General features: G+C 37.3%; 2 protein-coding genes across 4 annotated transcripts in view; both read left to right on the top strand.

Moving 5' to 3' along the window:
• The window catches only part of LOC109061160 (CDAN1-interacting nuclease 1-like), a 790,471-nt gene that overhangs the window by 472,646 nt on the left and 295,700 nt on the right, over positions 1–22,125 (top strand). The window lies entirely within an intron of this gene.
• On the top strand, positions 1,001–20,839 carry ttc8 (tetratricopeptide repeat domain 8). Of its 2 annotated transcripts, XM_042774525.1 has the most exons (15): positions 1,001–1,216; positions 1,462–1,485; positions 1,758–1,878; positions 2,027–2,090; positions 2,877–3,027; positions 3,256–3,345; positions 4,978–5,022; positions 5,104–5,189; positions 8,351–8,438; positions 8,517–8,627; positions 8,759–8,898; positions 14,557–14,731; positions 15,330–15,452; positions 20,437–20,520; positions 20,611–20,839. In XM_042774525.1, the coding sequence occupies exons 1-15, from the start codon at positions 1,097–1,099 to the stop codon at positions 20,725–20,727; spliced, it is 1,539 nt and encodes a 512-aa protein (XP_042630459.1). In that variant the 5' UTR covers positions 1,001–1,096; the 3' UTR covers positions 20,728–20,839. The 2 variants fall into 2 exon arrangements, with proteins under 2 accessions (XP_042630459.1, XP_042630461.1); XM_042774527.1 differs by lacking the exon at positions 1,462–1,485 and having other exon boundaries at positions 1,002–1,216.

Consider the following 22,125-nt stretch of genomic DNA (forward strand, 5'->3'; position numbering starts at 1 on the left):
CCCACACAAATGTTAATGCTTTGATGCTAACTTAAGTTTGATCCCTGTTAAGCTAGAATGTCTACTAATGTTTATTTACAAAAAGGCATGAGTGGAGAAAAACGAGGCAATTTCATTTTAGTCGAATTTTTCATAAAACTGGGCATAACTGGGAATTTAGTTGCTAGTCAAGAGCTAAACAAAAAGGCCTATTTTATTACAAAATACTGTAACTTTTGGATACTTTATACTATCACCACAAAATTTAAAACAGATACACCTTAACTTACCTTATTTATGTCCTGAGATACTGAATGTCAAATAAGACGGATATCAAAAATTTCTCTTGAGCACTCAGATTTTTCTTACATTTTTATCAGTTATTTCTCAGCAGGAGAATGTCCAAATGAAATAATTTTTTGAGCAGTAACTAGTTACTAGTAATTTAGTTATTGTAATAATATTACTTTTGCATTAACTAGTAGTGAAACTAATTATTGATAAAATTTTAGTAATCAATTTACAGTTACCATCCATAAAACAGATTAGTTGCTTAGTTACCAACCCTTTAAGTTCGATCACTATTAAAGCTAGAATGTCTGCTAATGTGTTTATTTACAAAAAGGCATGAGTGGTTTTTCATAAAACTGCAATTTAAATATATTATTTCTATAGGCTATACAAGAAAATAATTAGGCTGAATAAGCTGATCTATAGCATGTTAAATGGTGGTTGCCTAGTCTATGAATGTTACACCCCCATAAGCTCACAGAAGTGGTTTGACCCAAGTCCTCAGCACCCAGTGACATTGACCTGTTCAAACTGATTTTTAATGCGTACTTCACGCGTATTTAACACGTATTTCACGCGCTGATTTTTCACGAGTAAACGACACGTATTTAATACGCGTATTTAACATGTTGTTTACGCGTTAAAATCCAATTTAACTAGAACCTCACGCCCTAAAATACAAATGTCCACTGAACCTCCTGTCAACCCAAAGTTTCCGTCCTCTGCCTGCGTTGTCAGGGTAACGTGATGCGTGCTGACGTCAGCAAAGGGTGAGCGAGGCTAGCAGTCGGGATCATCGTTTCTCGGTTGATTATTATCGGTGCAGATGGAGAAGACGGTCTCGATGGAGCCGCTGTTTCTGGCCTGGAGCAGCTACAGGAGACGGAGGTTCCAGAGATGCGCCGATATTTGCTCACAGCTGCTGTCAGAAAGCCCGTATGACCAGGTCAGAGTCGGTTAGCTGATCAGCGCTCATAAGCGCATTATAACCCTTCTGTGTCGAGCTGTTGTGTCTCAGTATTACTCTCTCGATCCTGCTGCTGGATTCTGAACTCTTAAGTGTTTGCTGAGATTTAGCGATCTGATAATGTTTAATAAACTTGTTAGGATAATAACAGGCATGTTTTCTTGATCACACGTCAGTATTTGAGCTGAAGTGTTCACACTCTCTCCGTTACTTTGTTTACCAAGGAGCCTGCTACTTGTCGTTCTGAGGTAACTGTGTTAAAACTTTCATTAAGTTCAACTGTTCTTTATAGTTTGTTCCCTATATTTCCAGCATATGACTCCCAGTATTCCCAAATATTACGTACCCATGTTATTAGTCCAGTATTCCCTGTTAGCTTGCGCTGTGCTCAGCCCTGTCCTTCAGTGAATGTGGAAACACCTGATCCTCTGCTGAACTATAACAGCCCTGGACGATCACCGCTCTTCTGAAGGACTGTGGTGCTGTAACAGCTGAAGATGATGTGGTCTGATGGTTTCAGGCAGCGTGGAGCTTGAAGACGAGGGCTCTGACGGAGATGGTGTACATCGACGAGGTGGAGGTGGATCAGGAAGGCATCGCTGATATGATGCTGGACGAGAGCTCCATCGCGCAGGTTGCACGTGAGTGTGTATAATTGTCCCAGCAAAATAATTTACGTTTCAGCCCATCAAGTCAAGATTATTTGTATGTAGTGCAGCTCAGTTGTTCCTGGTATGGTTCTAGAGGTATGTTTCTATATTTCATCTACGCTTGTTTTGGTCTGGTCAGGTCCAGGAACGTCTCTGAGGCTTGCAGGAACGGGTCAGGGAGCAGCGCCCACTCCAGCGGTCAGGTGCGCCCTCATCTGCTTCTCAGACTGTTTAACCCACCCTACAGTAACCTTTGACCCTCCAGCAGCTGAAGCCTGAAGCTGTAAAGTACTAGCAGCATTGTTGTAGTAATTACAGTGTGTGAGTGCTTCGGCTCTGCTGGTATGAGTAGTGATGCACTGAAATTTCAGTAACTGAAGATGTTCAGCCAAAACATCAGTTCTCAGTTTCTGCTGAAATCGTTTTGGAGGGCTGGACTCTTTTACTGAAACAGTGAGGTTTAATTAGTGTTTCTCTGATGGCACGGTTTGACTGTGTCAGTGTGTATTTCATGCTCATAATGTGGATGAACTACAACCGATAGTGATGAATTAATAATATTGATTTGTCATTTTTTATTTGTTACTGATATGGATTCATAAGTCTCAAGATCAGTCTTTTAGTCTGTGCTGTCTTCTGTTGATGTGTGAACACCACACGCCTACCATCCAATAATCATAATAAGCTGCTCTGTGCTTTGTTACTTTTGATACGAAGCAAAGTTTCAGCTTTCAAGTACTTACAAAATTCAAACAATAAATCACAAGCAAAGCATGGCTTAGTTTGGAGACAAATGCATTGATTGCTAGTTTGTGCTTTCTGCTGTTCAGTACGAGAGCTGCTGTTTACATATTTGTTGTCAAACGATCTATAATATGATGCTTGATTAAGTCGTGTAGCCCTATGATCTTTGCCTTTATCCTCACATTTATGTTATTGTTCCCATGAGGCTTAATACCTCATATATTTAATGGCGTTCTGTGTGCTAGACCGATGACTCAGTCGGGGCGTCCCATCACAGGGTTTGTGAGGCCCAGTACTCTGTCTGGAAGACCTGAAACTATGGAGCAGGCCATCAGAACCCCACGAACGGCTCGTCCAGTCACCAGTGCTTCTGGCAGATTTGTCAGGTTGGGAACGGTAAGGTGCTGTGTTGTTGTCTTATGGGTAGCATTGTTTCCTCACTACACACAGTATAAACGTACAGTGATCTGTCATACCAGCAAAGCACATTAGACTGAAGCGTAAGCTGTTGCACTGGACTTTCATATACAGTAGTTTCCTGATTCTGTTGTTCTGCAGTTTTTCAGTTTGACTTGCAAACATTTGTATGAAGTGTTGTGATTGTCTTTTCTGTTACCATGACAGGCCTCCATGCTAACAAATCCAGATGGACCTTTCATTAACCTTTCTAGGTTAAACTTAGCAAAGTATGCCAAGAGACCGAACTTGTCCAAGGTATATTTAACCTAATTTAACTGCATGACATGTAAAACTTCTTGATGTTTCTTGAAAAACTTACATTGTGAATCAAGTAGTTCCTTTTAATTATGATCTAATTTAAAGGGATACTCCACCCCAAAATAACATTTTTGTCATTATTCACCCCCATGTCGTTCCAAACCTGTAAAAGCTCAGTTCATCTTCAGAACAAAATTTAAGATATTTAGGATGAAAACCGGGAGGCTTGTGACTGTCCCATAGACTGACAAATAAATAACAGTGTCAAGCTCCAGGAAAGACTGTCATCAGTGACTCAACCGTAACGTTATGAAGCTATGAGAATTCTTTTTGTACACGAAGAAAACAAAACTAACGACTTTATTCAATAATTTGTCCTTGTGGCGCGGCTGACACAGAAGAGCGTACGCAGTTTCTGTTCAGCAGGTGTTTTCCAAGCCCAACTGTTCAAGACACTTCATTGTCAATACACATATAACTTTTTCATAGTAATGCCTGAATATAAACATCACAACTTTAAACATTGTGCATATTCAGCAACGTGACACTCTAATTGATAATTTATATATATGACACTTCCACTAGACTTTACCCTTTATCTAAAATAATAACAGGAGAAATATGATGAAAAATATATTCAGCATCTTATCCATATTCTCAGTAAAGAACATACACTCCGTTTGTTATCTGATGTATTACATTGAATGACGAGACATATGAAATTCGCTCATCTACATTCACTCAACTGTAACGCATAACACACAGTTTACAGACATCACTGCCAAATAATGACCACGTATGTAAATAAGAGATAATTTATAACGTGAAGCAATATTATCTCTTAGAGATTCAAATAGTATTTATACTTTAACCAGTTATAACGGACTTTTGCGCTAATCGCGGGGCACTTATGCTAACCATGTGCTCAACATGACGAACTCATGACTCACTATTCATATAATAAAAACAGCTGCGTTAAACACACACACAACTTGTTCATATTATTAACAATGTTTATGCTTAAATCGAAAATGTGTTTTGCATTATACTTTGCAGTTACCTGTAAGTAACAAGACAATGTTATGAAGCGACAACAATACTTTTTGTATGAGAAGAAAAAAAAAACTAACGACTTTATTCAATAATTTGTCCTTGTGGTGCGGCTGACACAGAAGAGCGTACGCAGTTTCTGTTCAGCAGGTGTTTTCCAAAATGGCGCTACGCTGATGTGGAGAGACACAGAGGAGACAAATTATTGAATAAAATCGTTAGTTTTGTTTTCTTCGTGTACAAAAAGTTTTGTTGTCGCTTCATAATGTTACGGTTGAATCACTGATGACAGATGGAGTATTCTGACGATGTCTTTCCTGGAGCTTGACACTGTTATTTATTTGTCAGTCTATGGGACAGTCACAAGCCTCCCGGTTTTCATCCTAAATATCTTAAATTTTGTTCCGAAGATGAAAGGAGCTTTTACAGGTTTGGAACGACATGGGGGTGAATAATGACAAAATTTTCATTTGTGGGTGGAGTATTCCTTTAATATCTGTGTATATTAAATGTCATAATATTTAAATAATGCACCTAAGATGTGATTTTATGAACTCTTGTCTCTTCCTCTCATACACAACCTTGTTTGAATACATCTTCCATCTTGAAAATGATGTAAAAAATGTAAGTAGGTCTCATAACATTCTGTTGTAATAGCTGTTTGCTGTGTATCAGACATTACATTTACCATTTTGCCGTCTTCAGGCGTTAGATCTGGCTGCTCTTGCCACAGAACATGCTCAGTTCAAAGACTGGTGGTGGAAAGTACAACTGGGAAAATGCTATTACAGGTGAGAATTGGTCAATAAAGAAACACACACCTTTTTGAGGTGCAAGTTAAAGAAGCAGACTAACAGAAGAAAGAATGAGACTGCACACTCCCATTAGCAATGTTGTTTATTACCAACGTTTCGGCCAAACAGGTATCCTTTGTCAAAGTTGACTTGTTTGGCCGAGACAGTGTCTGCTGTTAGGTAGAGAAAGACGATTTTAGTGCAAAAAACTTTGCAAACTTTATAAACTAAACCTGAGAAACAATATAAAAATCAAAAACAGCATTTCGTGAGCATCATGAGCTGTGATGAGCTGGTAATATGTAAGCACTCATGTACAGACGTGCTTTACTGCTGTTGATGCATTAGTGACATCAGTCACACTGTTACTGTTAGTAGTGTGAACACCAGCTGTTCTCTACAGTGCTGTCACGGGACCAACATTTCAGCATTCGGTACCAATACCAGTGAAAATACATGGTTCTCGGTACCAAAGCAGAAGGGATTTTGAATTTTAAAGCCAAGAATAACAACTAAGTTGGCTAAAAATTTTTATAAAAAAAAACCCAGAACTGCTTTTGTGACTGATATGACACAAACAATGTTAACCATTTGTAAATTCTCTAACACATATATTTTAGATTTACAATTCATTAAAAAGCCTCTGGTGTGTAAAAATAGTAAATATCATGTCATCCAGTTTTTTTTATCCTAATAAAAGTTATAGGAGCATTAATAGTTAATAAAGAAACTTAATTCTAATGCTCATTGTTTAGCATTAGCCGCGCTTATGCTAACAATTTACTACTCTAACAACAGCATTCATTTCAATCTGACATTCAAATTAAAATATTTCATAGTATTCATAACAGATATGCAGATACATTCTCTGCCAGCAGGAGGCGCTATAGAGCAGAGAGAGGTTTCCCCGGTAACGGCTGTAATCAGATAAACCTGAGCCTGCGCTCACAAACACTGCTCAGGCATTACAGGCAAGATTACATCCATCATGTTCTGAAGACAGTCGGTTTTCTTCAGAAATAAAGTGATATAAAAACACCCGCTCTGGGTTTAGACTCTGACACGTGCAGTGCTCATGTTTATTCAACGAAGTAAAAACTTTTTGGAAAATCTGTTTGTTGCGGTCAGTTTTGATATTTCCCAGTGTATGGGAAACACTGTGACACTTACCTGCTTGAACTCTTTAATTTGATCTGGGTGTCTGTCTTTAAAGTGTTTTTTTAGTTTGGTGTGTTTCCTCCTTTTGAGGTCGCCTCATCTCAGTGCTTTTATGAAGAGAGTGCATCTGTGCACCTTTCGGATAGCGCACCAAGAACCGGGTTGATCGGGTACTCGGTACCACCGGTACTTAAAAATTGGTATCGTAACATTTTCCTTTTTTTAGTACCGACTTGGTACCGAAGTACCAGGTTTTTGACAACACTAGTTCTCTATATTGTGATTATTTCATGTACAGAAAGCTCAGTAGACACGACTGTGATGCATCAGGAGTAGATCTAAATATCATGCTGCAATCAACACTTTTCACCATTAGTTCATCTTGGTGGCTGTTATAATAAAAAGCAGTAAATCTCAAAAAATAAGCTGTCTGCACACTTGAATCCTTGTAACAAATTTAATCACCAAGCTTTCGGTCAAACGACCATCCTCAGGGCATACAGACAATAAATGTAGCAATCAACTTAACTGTGTTCAAACACATCAGGACAATCAACAGTGATTACCACACCTGTGAAGGCCAGGTAGGAGAGTTGTAGTCCAATGGTGGGAGTTGTAGTTTTTCTTTAACCTACCCAACATACTGAGTTATCTAGGTAATTTATACCTTTAGTGAAAATCCCCACTACAAGAAACAGACATAAATTACAAATATACAAAAATACATACATACATACATGCTGCATAAGTGCATGGAGACTGCAAGGACATCAGTAAAACCTTCATAGACTGCAGTATTCAAGACTTATAAAAACAGTATTCAAGACTTATAAAAATGGTACAGCTGTGACTATAGCATGACACTCATGTCGAAGTCCACATTTAAACCTTTGGGATGTAAGGCATCCAAAGTATGAATCCAGTACAGTTCCCTTTGACATAGCACTTTATCAATGTTGCCACCTCTAGGTAATTTAATCTGCTCAATTCCCTGAAAACGGAGAGAAGAGACTGAATGAGCACACCTAAAAAGCAGTAAAAGTTTTCAAGAGATTTCCACATGTAATACTCATTCCATATGCGAAGATGTGAGCCAATCAGAGCAGTGACTGTTTCTATTGAAGTCTCACAGCAGACACGCCCCTTCCATCAGGGCACTCAAATCAGAGGCTAAATATGAGCCCTTTGAAGGAATAGTTCACTCAGAAATGGGTCTAAATGTGTTCTGATTGTAGCATTGCATCAGTGTCTCAGCAATGGATGCTCTGCAGTGAATGGGTGCCGTCAGAATGAGAGTCCAAACAGCTGATAAAAACATCACAATAATCCACAACACTCCAGTCCATCGGTTCACATCTTGAGATGTTTGGACTCTCATTCTGACGGCACCCATTCACTGCAGAGCATCCATTGATTTGCAAGTGATGCAATGCTACATTTCTACAAATCTGATGAAGAAACAAACTCATCTACATCTTGGATGACTATAGGGTTAAGTATGTATGACGAACAGTGATAAATATACGGACGCTGACGTGCAGGCACTTGTAGCAAATATAGCACTGCCAGTTGTCGTTGGAGACTCTTAGTCCTGCTTTCCGTTCTTTTAATCGATTTATGTATACGTCGACACTCCATGTTCATTATTGTGAAACGCACGAGACACAACAGAAACACAGCTCCGATCACAGCATCCTCCATCCTCCTGTTGTTAACGTTGTTCTTTGTTTTCGTTGTTGAACGCCGTGCACAAATGACATCGCTGTTGACCGGCTTACGTCACGTCCAAGTACACACTGTTGGTGCGAATGCAACCCTTTAAATGGTTCTGGGAAACAGTTCGCGCAAAATCGTCCCAGTACTTTAGTACTGTACTTTTAGTTCTGGAACTAAAGCGTTGCGAAAGGTCCTAATGTCCATTTTTGGTGAACTGTTCCATTAAGAGAGTTTGTTTGTTTGTGTTTTAATGCCAATTTCCAATGAACCAATTGTGTTTATAGATTGGGTTTGCACCGTGAAGCTGAGAAGCAGTTCAGATCAGCGCTCACACACCAAGAGTTTGTTGATACTTACCTCTACCTCGCAAAGGTACCATTGACAGGTCAAACTTTATTGTGTTCAGCTTCCTGTAAGTACTTCCCAGTGAGAGCTCTTTGTGCTGCGCAGGTGTATCAGCGGCTTGATCAGCCCATCACCGCTCTGAACGTGTTCAAGCAAGGCTTGGATCACTTCCCCGCCGAGGTCACGCTGCTCACGGGAATCGCACGCATCCATGAGGTGTTTGTGTATTTATATTTGTCTTTTTTGTTTGGTATCTGTTTGTCTTTTATTAATGTTCACATCATTTATTATACTTCGGATTAATTTGTTTTATTTGTGTAATAGAATAATCTCCCTGTCTCCATCAGGAAATGAATAACATGACTTCAGCCACAGAATACTATAAAGAAGTATTAAAGCAGGACAACACACATGTGGAGGCCATTGCCTGTATTGGCAGCAATCATTTTTACACAGACCAGCCAGAGATCGCCCTGCGCTTTTACAGGTGACATTTTTTTTCTTTCATTCACATTGTAAAAAAAAAAAAAAAAAGGGTAAAACCTTAAGAAGTTTCCATAAAAACTAAAACAGCTAAATTCCTTATTCCAGCATTTCCAAATGATTTAAAAAGTTTACTTTGTACGTAGCACAAAGGTTGTGTAAGTGCTTTTATTCAGCAACCACGATTGCAAACAGTTTGGCCAAAATTCATGTTTGGATTTATTACAGTTAGTTACTGAGGTTTGTTTGCAAATTTAGTAGCAGCAAACACTACATAGTGACTGTATGACAATTTAATTTGAGCAGAATATGTCAGTGGAGACTGCTAAACTCCAACACGTTTGTCAGGGTTTTCAGATCATCAGTGCTTTTTTTTTCAGCCCAGAGAGAGTGTGTGCACGGTTGCCAGGTTGCGAAGATTAAGTAAAACACTAGTCAGAAAGTCTATCTTTTTAAGAAAAAGCTCTGATTGGTGATTTAAACTGTTGACATGCCCCTTTAAATTGCATGTTCTTCACGGAGAGCAAACACAAGGATAGAAACTGATCATTCTTACAAGTTTTGGACCATTTTTTAAACTTTAAAAAGTTCATGAAACAGTATAAATAACCCTCTACAGACACACTGGCAATAGAATCGCCATTGCTAGTAAATTTGATAGTTTACGCATCAGACTAAACTATATATATATATATATTTTATATATGTATGTATATATGTATATATATATATATATATATATATATATGTGTGTGTGTGTGTGTGTGTGTATATATATATATATACAGTATATTGTATATGGGGTTGAACAGATCGTAGTTGATCTGTATGGGGTTCAGCACACATGTGATCCATTGAATAATTGCAAAATTGAACCATAGAGTGAAAGTTTATCATTTGTACGCGTTTACACACTCAAGCGGTTTTAAACCATTTCAGCACAAGAAGAGGAGAAAGAGAATTTAATTTGATACTCACGCACTGTTTTCTCTGCGCTTAGCCTCAAACACACATTCACGATTCAGACAGCGTGTGAACACCGAACTGAATCCTCTCTTACATCTTCTTGCGTTTGAACAGACACATACACATAAAATTGTCAAAACCCATCTCGATGATCATTCTCGTATACACAGTCGGTTATGTCTTAAGTGAATGAAAACAGCTGAGAAAGAAATCGGATGTGTATCATTAAATTGGATCTGTGCATCAAGTCTTAAAAGTACAGGAGCCTACACATACACATACAGGAGCCTACATAGCTTGAGCTGATTTGCTGAAATCAAAACAGTGACGGTAATAGGTGATTACCAGCGAATGAGATTGCTCGTTGCACATTAGCTCCTCCCACTACCGAAGAAACCGGCAGTGGCTTCTGCATATTTTAAAAAGGCTGAATAATTCCAAATGAGCGCCGTTATTTTGACAGGAAAATACAACAAAAAAACAATTTACATGTAGTGCGTCAGTTCTACGTGGTATGTAAGACTCTCTCGCTCTCTCTTTGTGTGTGTGAGACAAACACAGAGTGCTCTCAGATAAATACTCTTGGGGTGAAATACGCTGCACATCCATTGAGATGAACTGGAATGGTGCTCTTTAAAGACAGAGCGAAACTCTCCAGTGTTCAAGACGAGTGAAGACAAATAAAAAAAATATCTGCTAAACATACACTTTAATTCAAACACTGGAGAGTGAAATCTAACTATTTATTTGCCAATGGCTATTGATAGACATTATTTGATTGACTAGCATAAACATTTAGTTGCATATGCGAGTGATTTACTCGCATTGTAGAGGGTTGATAAAAAACTGAAACTGCATCTCATCCATTTAAAATATAATTATTTACACATCTTTATTTCAGCTAGGCATGGAAAAATATGGTCAAATTAACAAGTATCATTTGATTTGATTGGAAGGTAAAGTTGAAAATCAGTGGCATGACAAAGATATGTAATGTTATATTTTAGAAATATAGAACTCAGAGGAAGCACAGTAAATGGAAATTAGAGAGGGCATAGAATGGATCCTTGTGGAACACCACCAGAAATGGGTGCAGGTGATGAGGAAAAAGACTAAATGTTCATGAAAAAACATCTACCCTTTCAATAGGAAGCAGAACAACGTAATGCAAGGCTCTGTGTGCCAAAGTACACAGTCAAGGTGTTTTAACAGTATATCATTAAAATGTTAAAATAGACAACCCATGAAGGTCATTTGTGACCTTCAGCAAAGCTGAAAACACAAAAACCTAATTTCAGTTTATCTGACAACATAACCTTCCCTCAACATCTTTGAGATGATAGGTAATTTGGCGATGGGTCAGTAAATATTCTATACAGTGCGGTCAAGATGAGAATCTTTAAATAAAGGCTGTACAATGGCTTCTTTAAAACTAACCAGAACTTTAGATATTTCCCCTCTCCAGAAGGTCCAGGATCCTCAGCGGCAAATTACATGCAATGCCTGCAAATCATATACAATATCCCGAAATTTGGGCGTGAGAGACATGCTCTGTTCCAGTACTAAGAGCTTTTTATTGGTGATGTGTTCACAAGTTGTCAGATGCTATACATTTGCCAAATGAAAAAGAGAAGGCAGGACAGCTTTACGTTTTGGTGTTAATGTCATACATTTGCTGACCATTAAAGGAGCAACTCTATTCATGTACTTCTACGTGATGAGGCATATAATCTCACAATGTATTATATTATATTATATGCATTATGTAGTAATATTGGTGTGATGCTTCCCCCCGAAATGAGTTTTTTACATAGACAATAGAGCTATTTATTATAGCATGGATCATAGAGCAGATGCTATCAAAAACATAGCAGGCAATAACTATGACTGGGTAACTATCATCTGGGAAATTATTTTGGATATTCCACATGAAGACACTGATGGAGAATGTGTAAATCTGTGGAAGGGTGGAACTAATACAGAGTAGTCAACATCATGGGACAAAAAAAATGAGACCTATCCTAGATTTTCTGAACTATGAATTTTAAAAGGTCGTGAAACCCTTTAATATTTTCTCAGAATAAAACATATATACACATTTCACACAACAAAAAAAAAATAAAACAAAAAATTTTTTTATAATAAAAAAAAAAAATGTGGTTTGTTCTTCCGAATTTGTACCAGAATTAAAAAAATGTGAAATACAATACAAGTTTATTTGTATAGCACATTTAAAAACAACTGGTGTTGACTAGACTTGTGCCGGTATTCGATAATGTGATATATCGCGGTAATGAATGTGCACGATATGATATTGTTATCGTGGGCACTTCTAAATACCGTGAATAATTATATATTACAAATTATTCAGAATTTGGAATGCATTTTAAGAATATTTTTCCCATCAACTGCTCAAAATGCACAACACCGCTGTATGCTGCTTGAAAGAAGCGTGCGCTCTGATGTTAACAAGCACGTAAGAGAAGCACATGGAGGAACACGTGAGAGACGCGCTGAATGAAAGCACATTCACTCTCTGACAGCAGATGGCGCTAAACTGCAGCCCTTACACTGTAAACCCCATTAATAAAGCAGCTGCTACTTTCTAAACCATTTTTAAATAGCCATTCAGATTTGTGGATTTGCTATGGTGTTCATCACAGTGCCAAATACTTTAATATTTAGACTTAATAGGCTATTTATTTTCAGACTTTTTTTTTTTTAATCTGGACTACAACATTCCCTAGATATTGTTTGAAAGTGTTTTGATTCTTTATTGTTCATTCACACTTTACATTAGGGCTTCTTTAGTTAACAAACTGCCAATGAAAAATTCTTCTGAACATTAATTAATCTTAGGTATTCCAATATTTAATAACACATTGTTAAAATTGAAAGTTGCAACTGTGCTATTTTATGAGCTAACATTAAATAAGACTTGTATTTTTTTTAAACAAAGATTAGTAACTTCTGTAGCAAATGTAGCTATTGCTCATTGTTTAGCTGTGCATTTATTGAATGAGCACTATGCGATGTCCGAACTGATTACACTATATTTTATGTATTGCACTAAATTTTATGTAAAATCATTTTCTATTTTTAAACTGTCTTAAATTCTTTTTAAGTCAATTTTTAAATAATTTTCAAAGTTCTTAAATCGCTTGTTTTATTTTTGAGGTTATTTTTCTTCATGTTTTTTTTTACTTTCTTTTATGTAAAGCACTTTGAATAACCATTGTGTACAAAATGTGCTATATAAATAAACTTGCCTTGTGTTAATGCATTAAACTAAGGTTAACTAATGATGATCTTTATAGTTCTTTTGCACTTTAATGTGTAAAACTTTTAACTTTATATATTTTTTCTGTATTGCTTTATTGTATTTAAATGTTCAGTTATTTTTGTTATAAGAAAAAAGTTATTTAACCTGTTATACTGTATTATGACCACTTTTTTAAAACTAAATTTCAATACCGTGATAATACCGTATACCGTGGCAAAACATTATCAATTAATCGCAACAGGAAAATTTGATACCGGCATATCCCTAGTGTTGACCAAAGTGCTTTACAAGGCTAAAAGAAACAGACAATAATAACACAAAGCATTTAAGCACTAGAGATACAATAAAAATAAGATAAAAATAAATAAAATCCTAAAAAATATAAAATAGAGGAGAAAAGCTAGAATCAAAAGATATTAATGCCAATATGAGTCAAGGGATATTGAAAGCCATGGAAAAAATGTACGTTTTCAGGGCTGATTAAAAAAGTTGACAAGGTTTGGGCAGATCTGATGTAGGCTGGAAGGCTATTCCATAACTTAGGACCGATGACCGCAAATGTGCGATCACTGTTTTTAAGTCTGGTTCTAGGAACATATAGTAAATCAGAGTCCCTAGATCTAAGTGATCTAGACTGAGAAGGTGAATGCAGAAGTTCAGACAGGTACTGTGGTGCCTGGTTCCGCAAAGACTTAAAAACAAATAACAGAACTTTGAAATCAATTCTGTATTTGACCGGTAACCAATGAAGTGAAATCAGAACCGGTGTAATGTGATCACTTTTACGCTTCCCTTTGAGGAGCCGGGCTGCAGCATTTTGAACTAACTGTAAGCGTGTGACGCATGTCTGAAAGTGAAAGTGAAGTGACATACAGCCAAGTATGGTGACCCATACTCAGAATTTGTGCTCTGCTTTTAACCCATCCAAAGTGCACACACACAGCAGTGAACACACACACACACACACACACCGTGAACACACACCCGGAGCAGTGGGTATCATTTATGCTGTGCCGCCCGGGGAGCAGTTGGGGGTTCAGTGCCTTGCTCAAGGACACCTCAGTCGTGGTATTGAGGGTGGAGAGAGCACTGTACATTCACCCCCCCACCCACAATTCCTGCCGGCCCGAGACTCGAACTCACAACCCTTGGATTGCAAGTTCAAATCTCTAACCGTTAGGCCACGACTTCCCCCATGTACCCCTATACGTGAACTATTTTAGTCCAATTACTGTGCTGGCGCATAATTCAAATGTTAATCGTTGGATTAATCGACCAATCAAAAATATAATCAATAGAAAAAATATTCATTATTAGCAGCCCTAAAACATTTGAGTCTTTAGTGATGGTCAACAATGGATCTCTGCTTCGTATCTTGTGTAAATTCAGCCTCTGTCTCCTGTTTTTGTTCAGGCGCTTGCTGCAGATGGGGGTCTTCAACTGCCAGCTGTACAACAATCTAGGCCTGTGCTGTTTCTACGCCCAGCAGTATGATATGACCCTGTCGTCCTTTGAGAGAGCTTTAGCCCTGGTGTCCAGTGATGAGGAACAGGCCGATATCTGGTATAATCTGGGACATGTTGCAGTGGTGAGCAGACACTCAAAACCCAGTGTGACCTGTGTAAGAGTCTGCAGATGAGAGAGAGCATGTCCCTCACTGCTGGAACAAACTCTCACATCAGTGTTCACTCAAAAGTGATTTGATCTGACAAGTGATTTAGAGACTTGGTCAGTCTGACTAAATCAGATCAAACAGGAGGTAGATTCATACTGATATCACTCTATAATCCACTTAAAAGAACGTCTTTTTGCAAACCAAACATTTACTGGAGCATGGAAAGCCAGGTATGTTTCTCATATAACCCCTGCTGGCAAACAAGTGGCAAAAACATGTTCTTTTAATGGCAAAAGTGTAAGGACTGATTTATTTTATTTATTTTCATTTCTTTTTTATTGTAGATTTTCTTAGATTTGTGTACATTAGTTGGTTTTGAAAAAAGAAAAACATTGATTTAGAGAAAAAAAGTGTTTATTAAAGTTTTGAAGGTTGCTATTGCAACAGAAACAATTGATGGAAAATGCTAATTCCACATGCAGTGTGTGTTTAAACAAATCTTAATGTCACAAGTTATTAATGAATAAATTATGGACATTTCTGGCTTTTCTCCTCTCTCTCTATTCCACAGGGCATTGGTGACTTGACTCTGGCTTACCAGTGCTTTAAACTGGCCTTGGCTTTTAACAATAATCACGGTGAAGCTTACAATAACTTGGCCGTGTTGGAGCTACGGAAAGGCCGCATCGAGCAGGTCAGTTTAGTCTCTCAATAATCAACGTCATCACAACACTTTTTCCTTAAGAAATATTTACATGTATTGTTTTGTATATTTTCAAAATAATTAATAGTGAATTGAATCCAGAGATTGTGAATCAGATCGATTTGAAAATCTTTCAGTATATGTGATGGGTATCGTTAAGGATTTTCAATAATTTGCCCTTTTTAATCCAAAAATTGGTAATTTGTGTGATTCGTGTAGTTCAGTGGTTCACAGTTAAAAAAATAACTTTCAGTTTTACATTCATTTTAGTTTTTACATTAATTTAAAAATGTACTAAACAAATATAAGCTATAATGTTTTTGTTAGGTTATGTAAAATTGTTTTTAATATATTATTTTCAGACATGAGCAGACCTGTACTCACGTAATTAACGTTACACATTTAACGAACACTTACAAGCGCACTTTGGCAGAATCAATTTAAATAGTCATCAGCAGCCATTAGTTCAGTAAAATTGAGCATCAGAATGGACAAATTTGTTATTAAGGGAGAAGAAATGAGGAAAATGCCAGCAAAGGAACACATACAAACAGAAATAGTCTCAGTTTCAGCGGTGAAGCTAGGAAAGTGCTGGACTTTCGGCATCAACTTTCGGTTTGCTGCCACTCACTTAAAGATGTTCAGGAAACAGTAAACACCCATACTACTCAGCAATCATACTTAACTGCAGAGATGTGGCAGAAAATCTCTGGAGAGAACCTCAGATTATTAAATTCGAAAGTGCTTTCCATATTTGGATCAACATTAGCTACATTTGTGAATGCACATTTTCTACAATATCACGCGTCAAGTCACGCTTCTGTGCGCGTCTGCAACTTATAGTCACAGCTTCATTTTATTCATCTTGACAAGAGTCTTGAATTCATTATCTTTTACTCAAATTTTATTCATCTTGTCAAAATATTAAATTAATTTTGTATAATAAATTTTTCTGTTAACAGTAGGAAAAGTATCACAGAGGAAAATAAATAAATACGACATCTGTCATTTAAAATTATAGGCTAAGCAAAATATGAACAAAACCGAGTTGAATGTCCTTCAAGGACAGCACATCAACACTTTGCTCCATCCTTATTTTGCTCTGTCACTCATCGACAACCTGCCTGTTCTGTCTGAGAGCTGTATATTTACCACAGGTACAGCCTGCTCAGAGCGGACCCTGCAAATAAAACGAGTGACACAGAAAGCGTGCGTGCAGCACATGCATAACAGTCAGAGTGCAGGCTGTACTGCTGGTCAATAAGAATAAAGCACCGATATGCTGTTCTCTATGGACATCAGGAACGGGATATTGTAAGACCGCCCGCTCCCGTTCAAATTACATCAGTTACCGACCGCCACCGCGTTTTATTCAGGAATTTAATCCCACAGAACAAAAAATCTGGTCGCGGGAATGCAGACCTTTAGCTCCCGACAGCATCAGGTGTTTTATTAATTATTTATTTCAATGAATGTTATTGATTAAATATCATAATATTTAGGCTATAATATTATAAATCTGTTTTATTTTGTATTGGTGACGTAATATGTAAATGATATGCGTGCGGCCCGTGAGACTTGCACTTGGACCATAGTGCGGCCCAGTGGAAAAAAAGGTTGAGAACCACTGGATTAGATTATAGTTTTAAAAATTTTGGAGGGGGTAAAGTTTCACAAGATTACTGAATTCTACACACTCACAAATTCTCCCATTATAACAAAAAAGCACAGGCACCATGTGAATAAGAGATTGATTGTGCAGTGTGTAGTAAGTCAATAGCCGCGTTTCCACTGTCGGGCCAAAAATGCTTGTGCGTGCCAGTTACGTTTCCACTGTCACTTCCGGGACTTGATCGTGCCTTGTCGGTGCTTCCACGGGGACCAACTCCACGTCTTTATAGTCCCAACGAAAACCATTGGGCCAAAGCGGGCCAGCTGGGGCTAGAGGAGTGGTTATGAACAAAGGCGGAGTTTCTTCTCGTCTGGAGAGTGTCCGCGCCATTCATTTCAGAAAGATAACAGCTATAACATCAACATTAAAAACTTTTAAAAAATAAGCTGAGCTCATATATCACTTTCAGTCAGCAGCGAGTGTTTGAAATAACGTGATCCGATGTGGATTATAATCACCATAAAAGGCAGGAATATTTATAAGCGATGTAAAAGACTATGCACGCTAAACATTAACGTTACCATAGTAAACATGGTAAATGCAACCACTTCGAGAAATCAGACGTCAGCTTCTTATTCTCTATCACAATTGTGTATTTATTTAGTAACATATTTTAACTGTCATAAGTCTCGTCTCGAGAGTTTAGCTCCACGTAGCCTATCATCAAAATATAATAATGTTTTTTGTTCGGGAGCTTTTATAAAAATAGAGTTATTATCATTCATTCTAAATGTGGCGTATATAGGCTACTGTGACTACAAATAAACAGAAACAGACTCGACTGAATAAGCAGGCTATTTTCATAAGCGTTAAAAATAAAATAGAAATACATTTATTTCTGTGTGATTAACTTTGAGTCCTGATAAATTGATTAATTATGATCAATGTAGGCTATCACTTATAGTAAAACATCGATGCTTTTGAATTTTGAATATTTAACAAAGCATGCAAACAAAAGGCCGATGTTATCATGTTCGTTTTGTGATCGCGCATGTTCCAGTGACTTATTTCTTAGTTTTCTGATAACTTCTCTTTGTTGGTGAAATGATGGGGTTGCATGACGTTGTTCCCTGAGAGGCGTGTAAAGGGCGGGTTTTTAGTGAGGCACAGCGGAGCTTCTGGCCCGACGGTGGAAACACTGCGCTATTCTGGCCTCGTGCTACTGGCCCGAGGCTATTAGCCCCGCCCGGCCCGTTTTAAGCACTGGCTCGCACTGGCCCGACAGTGGAAATGCGGCTATTGATCATATCAGTTTTCACGTCAGTGAGCTCGGTCAGTTGTGCTATAAAGGGAGCGACTTTTGTTCAGTTTCTCTATGTAATCCATTCACAGTGTAATTACAGGAGTGAATCTACTAAATTGTTTTGAAAGTCATTGCTATGATTGACAGTGATAACTGTGGCAATGGACGGAACAAACCATGATGAATTATTATCAAAATAGAGCTGTGCATAAAGTGATGCAGAGTAAACTCTTAACTAAGTAACAAACTTACAACAGCAACAAGTCTGTGTTGGCTGAATATATTTAACAGCTTCTACAGTAAAAGATCAAACTTAAAGCCTCTTTTTGACATGTCCTTTTTAAAGCAATGTTTAGAAAATGAGAGATTTTATATTAAATCTAAAAATATTTAAATATATTTAATGCATTATTATTTAATTATTGTAGCATTAATGATTATTTCATTTGTAGTTAACTAGTTAAAAAAGTTAAATAATTAACCCTTCTAGGCAGTTAGTGTCTATCATATGTAAAATATTGCTATTTTTCATTTGAGCTTTAAATTAGTGTTTATGTCCATTTGGTAATGAAAAGTAGCAATATTTTACATATGATTTACAGTTTATTTTAATAATTATCAACAAATATAAAAGGTGTGCATTATAGTTGACACCTGGATAAACAGTTAACAGTTGTTCTCATGACTGTTAGTCATTCTCCTTGCATGCTATTGACGTTAGAGAAGTGTATAGTAGTTTCGCATGTAACTTTAGAGACGGTCCCTAGATTTGCGAATATCGAACGTCCAACGTCCAGCCAACTTTATGCCAGTAAAAGAGTGCACATCGAGAGAAATAAACAGCAGATGTGCATGGTAACAACTTCTTTAACTTGAGCAAACGCTGCTAATACACATACATTTGTTAATAAAGTTAATAAAACGAAACCATGCATGTTTTAATGCTAGTGAATAAAAGGAAGCGATCCACTCGCATGCATCTGCTCATCATGACAGTACCTGGATCAGTGAGCTGCGTCTCGGGCCGATGACGTCACTTCCAGGGAGGCATGTTGTACACGCCCCTGCCCCTTGACTCCACCCCCACGTCAAAACAGCGCCACAAAGCGAGACACGCAGAAAAATGAAGCGCACAGGAAAAACTGCAGCGCAAGCTCAAACTAGACCGACACGCAAAATAAAACAAGTGTTGCAAATAAAATAATAGATATGACCATGGAAAATATGCATTGCAAAATCATTGCTTTAGCGCGGTATCATTTATGTTTTGCAATTCTTTATTTTTGTTTGCAAAAAGCAAAATTATTTTCCTCAATACTTTAATTTTCGTTTGCAAAACTTTATTTTCTTTTGCAAAACTTTATTTTTTTGCGTATATATATATATGGTTATATATATAAGTTGTGTACATTTTGAGACTGATGTATGAAAGAGACTAATTCCCCGTATCACTATATGGAATGCAAAAGCTTTGAAGCTCATTATCTCAGAACTGCTCAGAATGCAGAGAGAACCTTATAAATCCAAGGTGTGACGATGTGTACTTCAGGCAGCTCTAAATACCAGTTCAACAGCAGATTGCACTTTATTTACCTCCGTCCCGCACAACTCTAGTGTATGATATATCAGATATTTATGTTGTGATTTAACGGATTATACTTGTTTCTACCTTAAGCTAAATTTTTGTTAACCAGTCATAGTTAATCATATTAATATTTTATTAGTTTGTGTAAATTTTCTATTTTCTCAAACAGCCCAAGCATACCTATAGTCATATAGAATGCTGCATTAGACAAATTCATAAGGGGAAAAAATGTACATCCACTGCATAGCAAGGGTTGAGGATGTTCCAGTTTAATTCACTGCATGACTTCCGCCAGCAGTAGCACTCACACAGTGTAAGCATTGACGGACATCTGAGACGGAGGGAAGTGGAACGCAGCCCAGAAGCAGGATTGGACACCCTGTAATACATTTACTAGAAAGACATGCAAATGTGCCTTTAGGATTAGGATCAGGATGGGCAACTTGACTCATGAAAGACTTTTGTTTTGTCACAGGCGAAAGCTTTTCTGCAGACTGCTGCTTCATTGTCTCCTCACATGTATGAGCCACATTTTAACTTGGCCACACTCTCTGATAAGGTACCTCTCAACACTGTGTGCTATTCTATCATTGTTTTAATGACAGTATTTTATTATTGTATTTTCACTGACATTTCTTTGTGACTTGAAGTTGGCGATCTTCAGAGTAGTTACATGGCTGCTCAGAAATCAGAAGATGCTTTTCCTGAGCATGTGGACACTCAGCAGATCCTGAAAAACCTCAGACAGCATTTTGCCACTCTATAAGACGACTTAACAGTTATCACATCATTGATCAGGAATAGAAATGACCTGCAAGGATTGAAGCTATATATAGATATAGATAGACATATTCTGCCTGGCATTGCCTGAATACAATGTTTATCATGAAAAAAATAAAAATGATCATAAAACTTGCATTGTTTTTTAATACAGCCCTGATGAGGCAATTTCACATAACAGCTCCAGCCTGCTCCCTCACACCTGCTCAGAAGCTTCTAGCAGCCACTCCTGAAGATCTCGATTAATAAATTCAGGTGTATTTATTTACGGTTGGAGCTAAACTCTGCAGGAAGATCTGTAATCATCACGTGCTCCTGAAGATCTTTGCTGGTTCAGTTGTGTTTGATCAGGGGCCTGTTCTTCTTACGCTGGATTTTATTGTTGGTGATTTGACATGATCCAGGATTGTAAACTTCTTTGAAGCTCATCCTAGAGTTGCTGTGATAGCAACATGTCCATCAGCTCAAACCTGCTCCGGATCAGACTTATTTCACATAAACAGGATTCGATTGCATCTGTCCCAGCCACTGCTACTTTTTTATAATAATTTTAATATTATTTTGAACATAATTAAAATGTTGCATACTCTATAATAATAGACACCACCTGATTTAGAGATTTATTTGTGAAGGAATAATTATAATTTTTTATTACAGTCATACATTACATACAGTTTGTCTGAGTCATGCATTAATTTGAGCCTTTATGCGGGTGGCTTTGTTGAATCACAGGAGATGCACTTCTTAAATCTCAAAATAAAGTTATGATGCACAATTAATTTAAACAGTTAGGCCTATGTCTTAATGGATCTTATGGATTAAGAAACTTTAATTAATGCTGTCATGTTTAACAAATCCACTTCCATACTAAATGAATTGCTAATTACAATACTCTTGATGTAAAAAAAAAAAAAAAAAATAATAATAAATAAATAAATGCAAAGCCTGTACAAATACTAGAAATTGTGAGCAATAATTAGGAATCTACGGTGACCGGCGATGTTCGGTTCACTTAGTTTTGTCATGGCCTCGAGAGCCTGTGTTGAGGGAACAACATCCATTTCTCGTGGCCACGAGTTTAATGCGTAAATAAACATGCGCGACCATAGCATTTATTATTATTAATGTTGTAAAAAAGTAGTGCAATGTGATGCATTTGTCTTACATGATTTAAAATAGAAAGTTAGATTGAGAACATTAATGAAGGCTTCTGAAATTTATTTTAATGTACAAATATAGGAAACATTTTTTAACAAGCAGTACATTGTCAAAAATAAAATGTTATTTTAGGTTAATTATTGAATTATTGGCTGACAATTGCCAAAGACCCATTAGTGAACATTTAAGATCACGTTATTTACAGCTAAATAATAGATTCCAGGAC

This window comes from Cyprinus carpio, chromosome A17 (assembly GCF_018340385.1).
Source record: "Cyprinus carpio isolate SPL01 chromosome A17, ASM1834038v1, whole genome shotgun sequence".
Taxonomy (NCBI): Eukaryota; Metazoa; Chordata; class Actinopteri; order Cypriniformes; family Cyprinidae; genus Cyprinus; species Cyprinus carpio.

Coding starts and splice junctions, on each gene's coding strand:
- ttc8 (XM_042774525.1), top strand. CDS start 1,097: ATGGAGAAGACGGTCTCGATGGAGCCGCTGTTTCTGGCCTGGAGCAGC. Junction 8,628..8,758: donor GAATCGCACGCATCCATGAG/GTGTTTGTGTAT, acceptor TGTCTCCATCAG/GAAATGAATAACATGACTTC. Junction 8,899..14,556: donor ATCGCCCTGCGCTTTTACAG/GTGACATTTTTT, acceptor GTTTTTGTTCAG/GCGCTTGCTGCAGATGGGGG.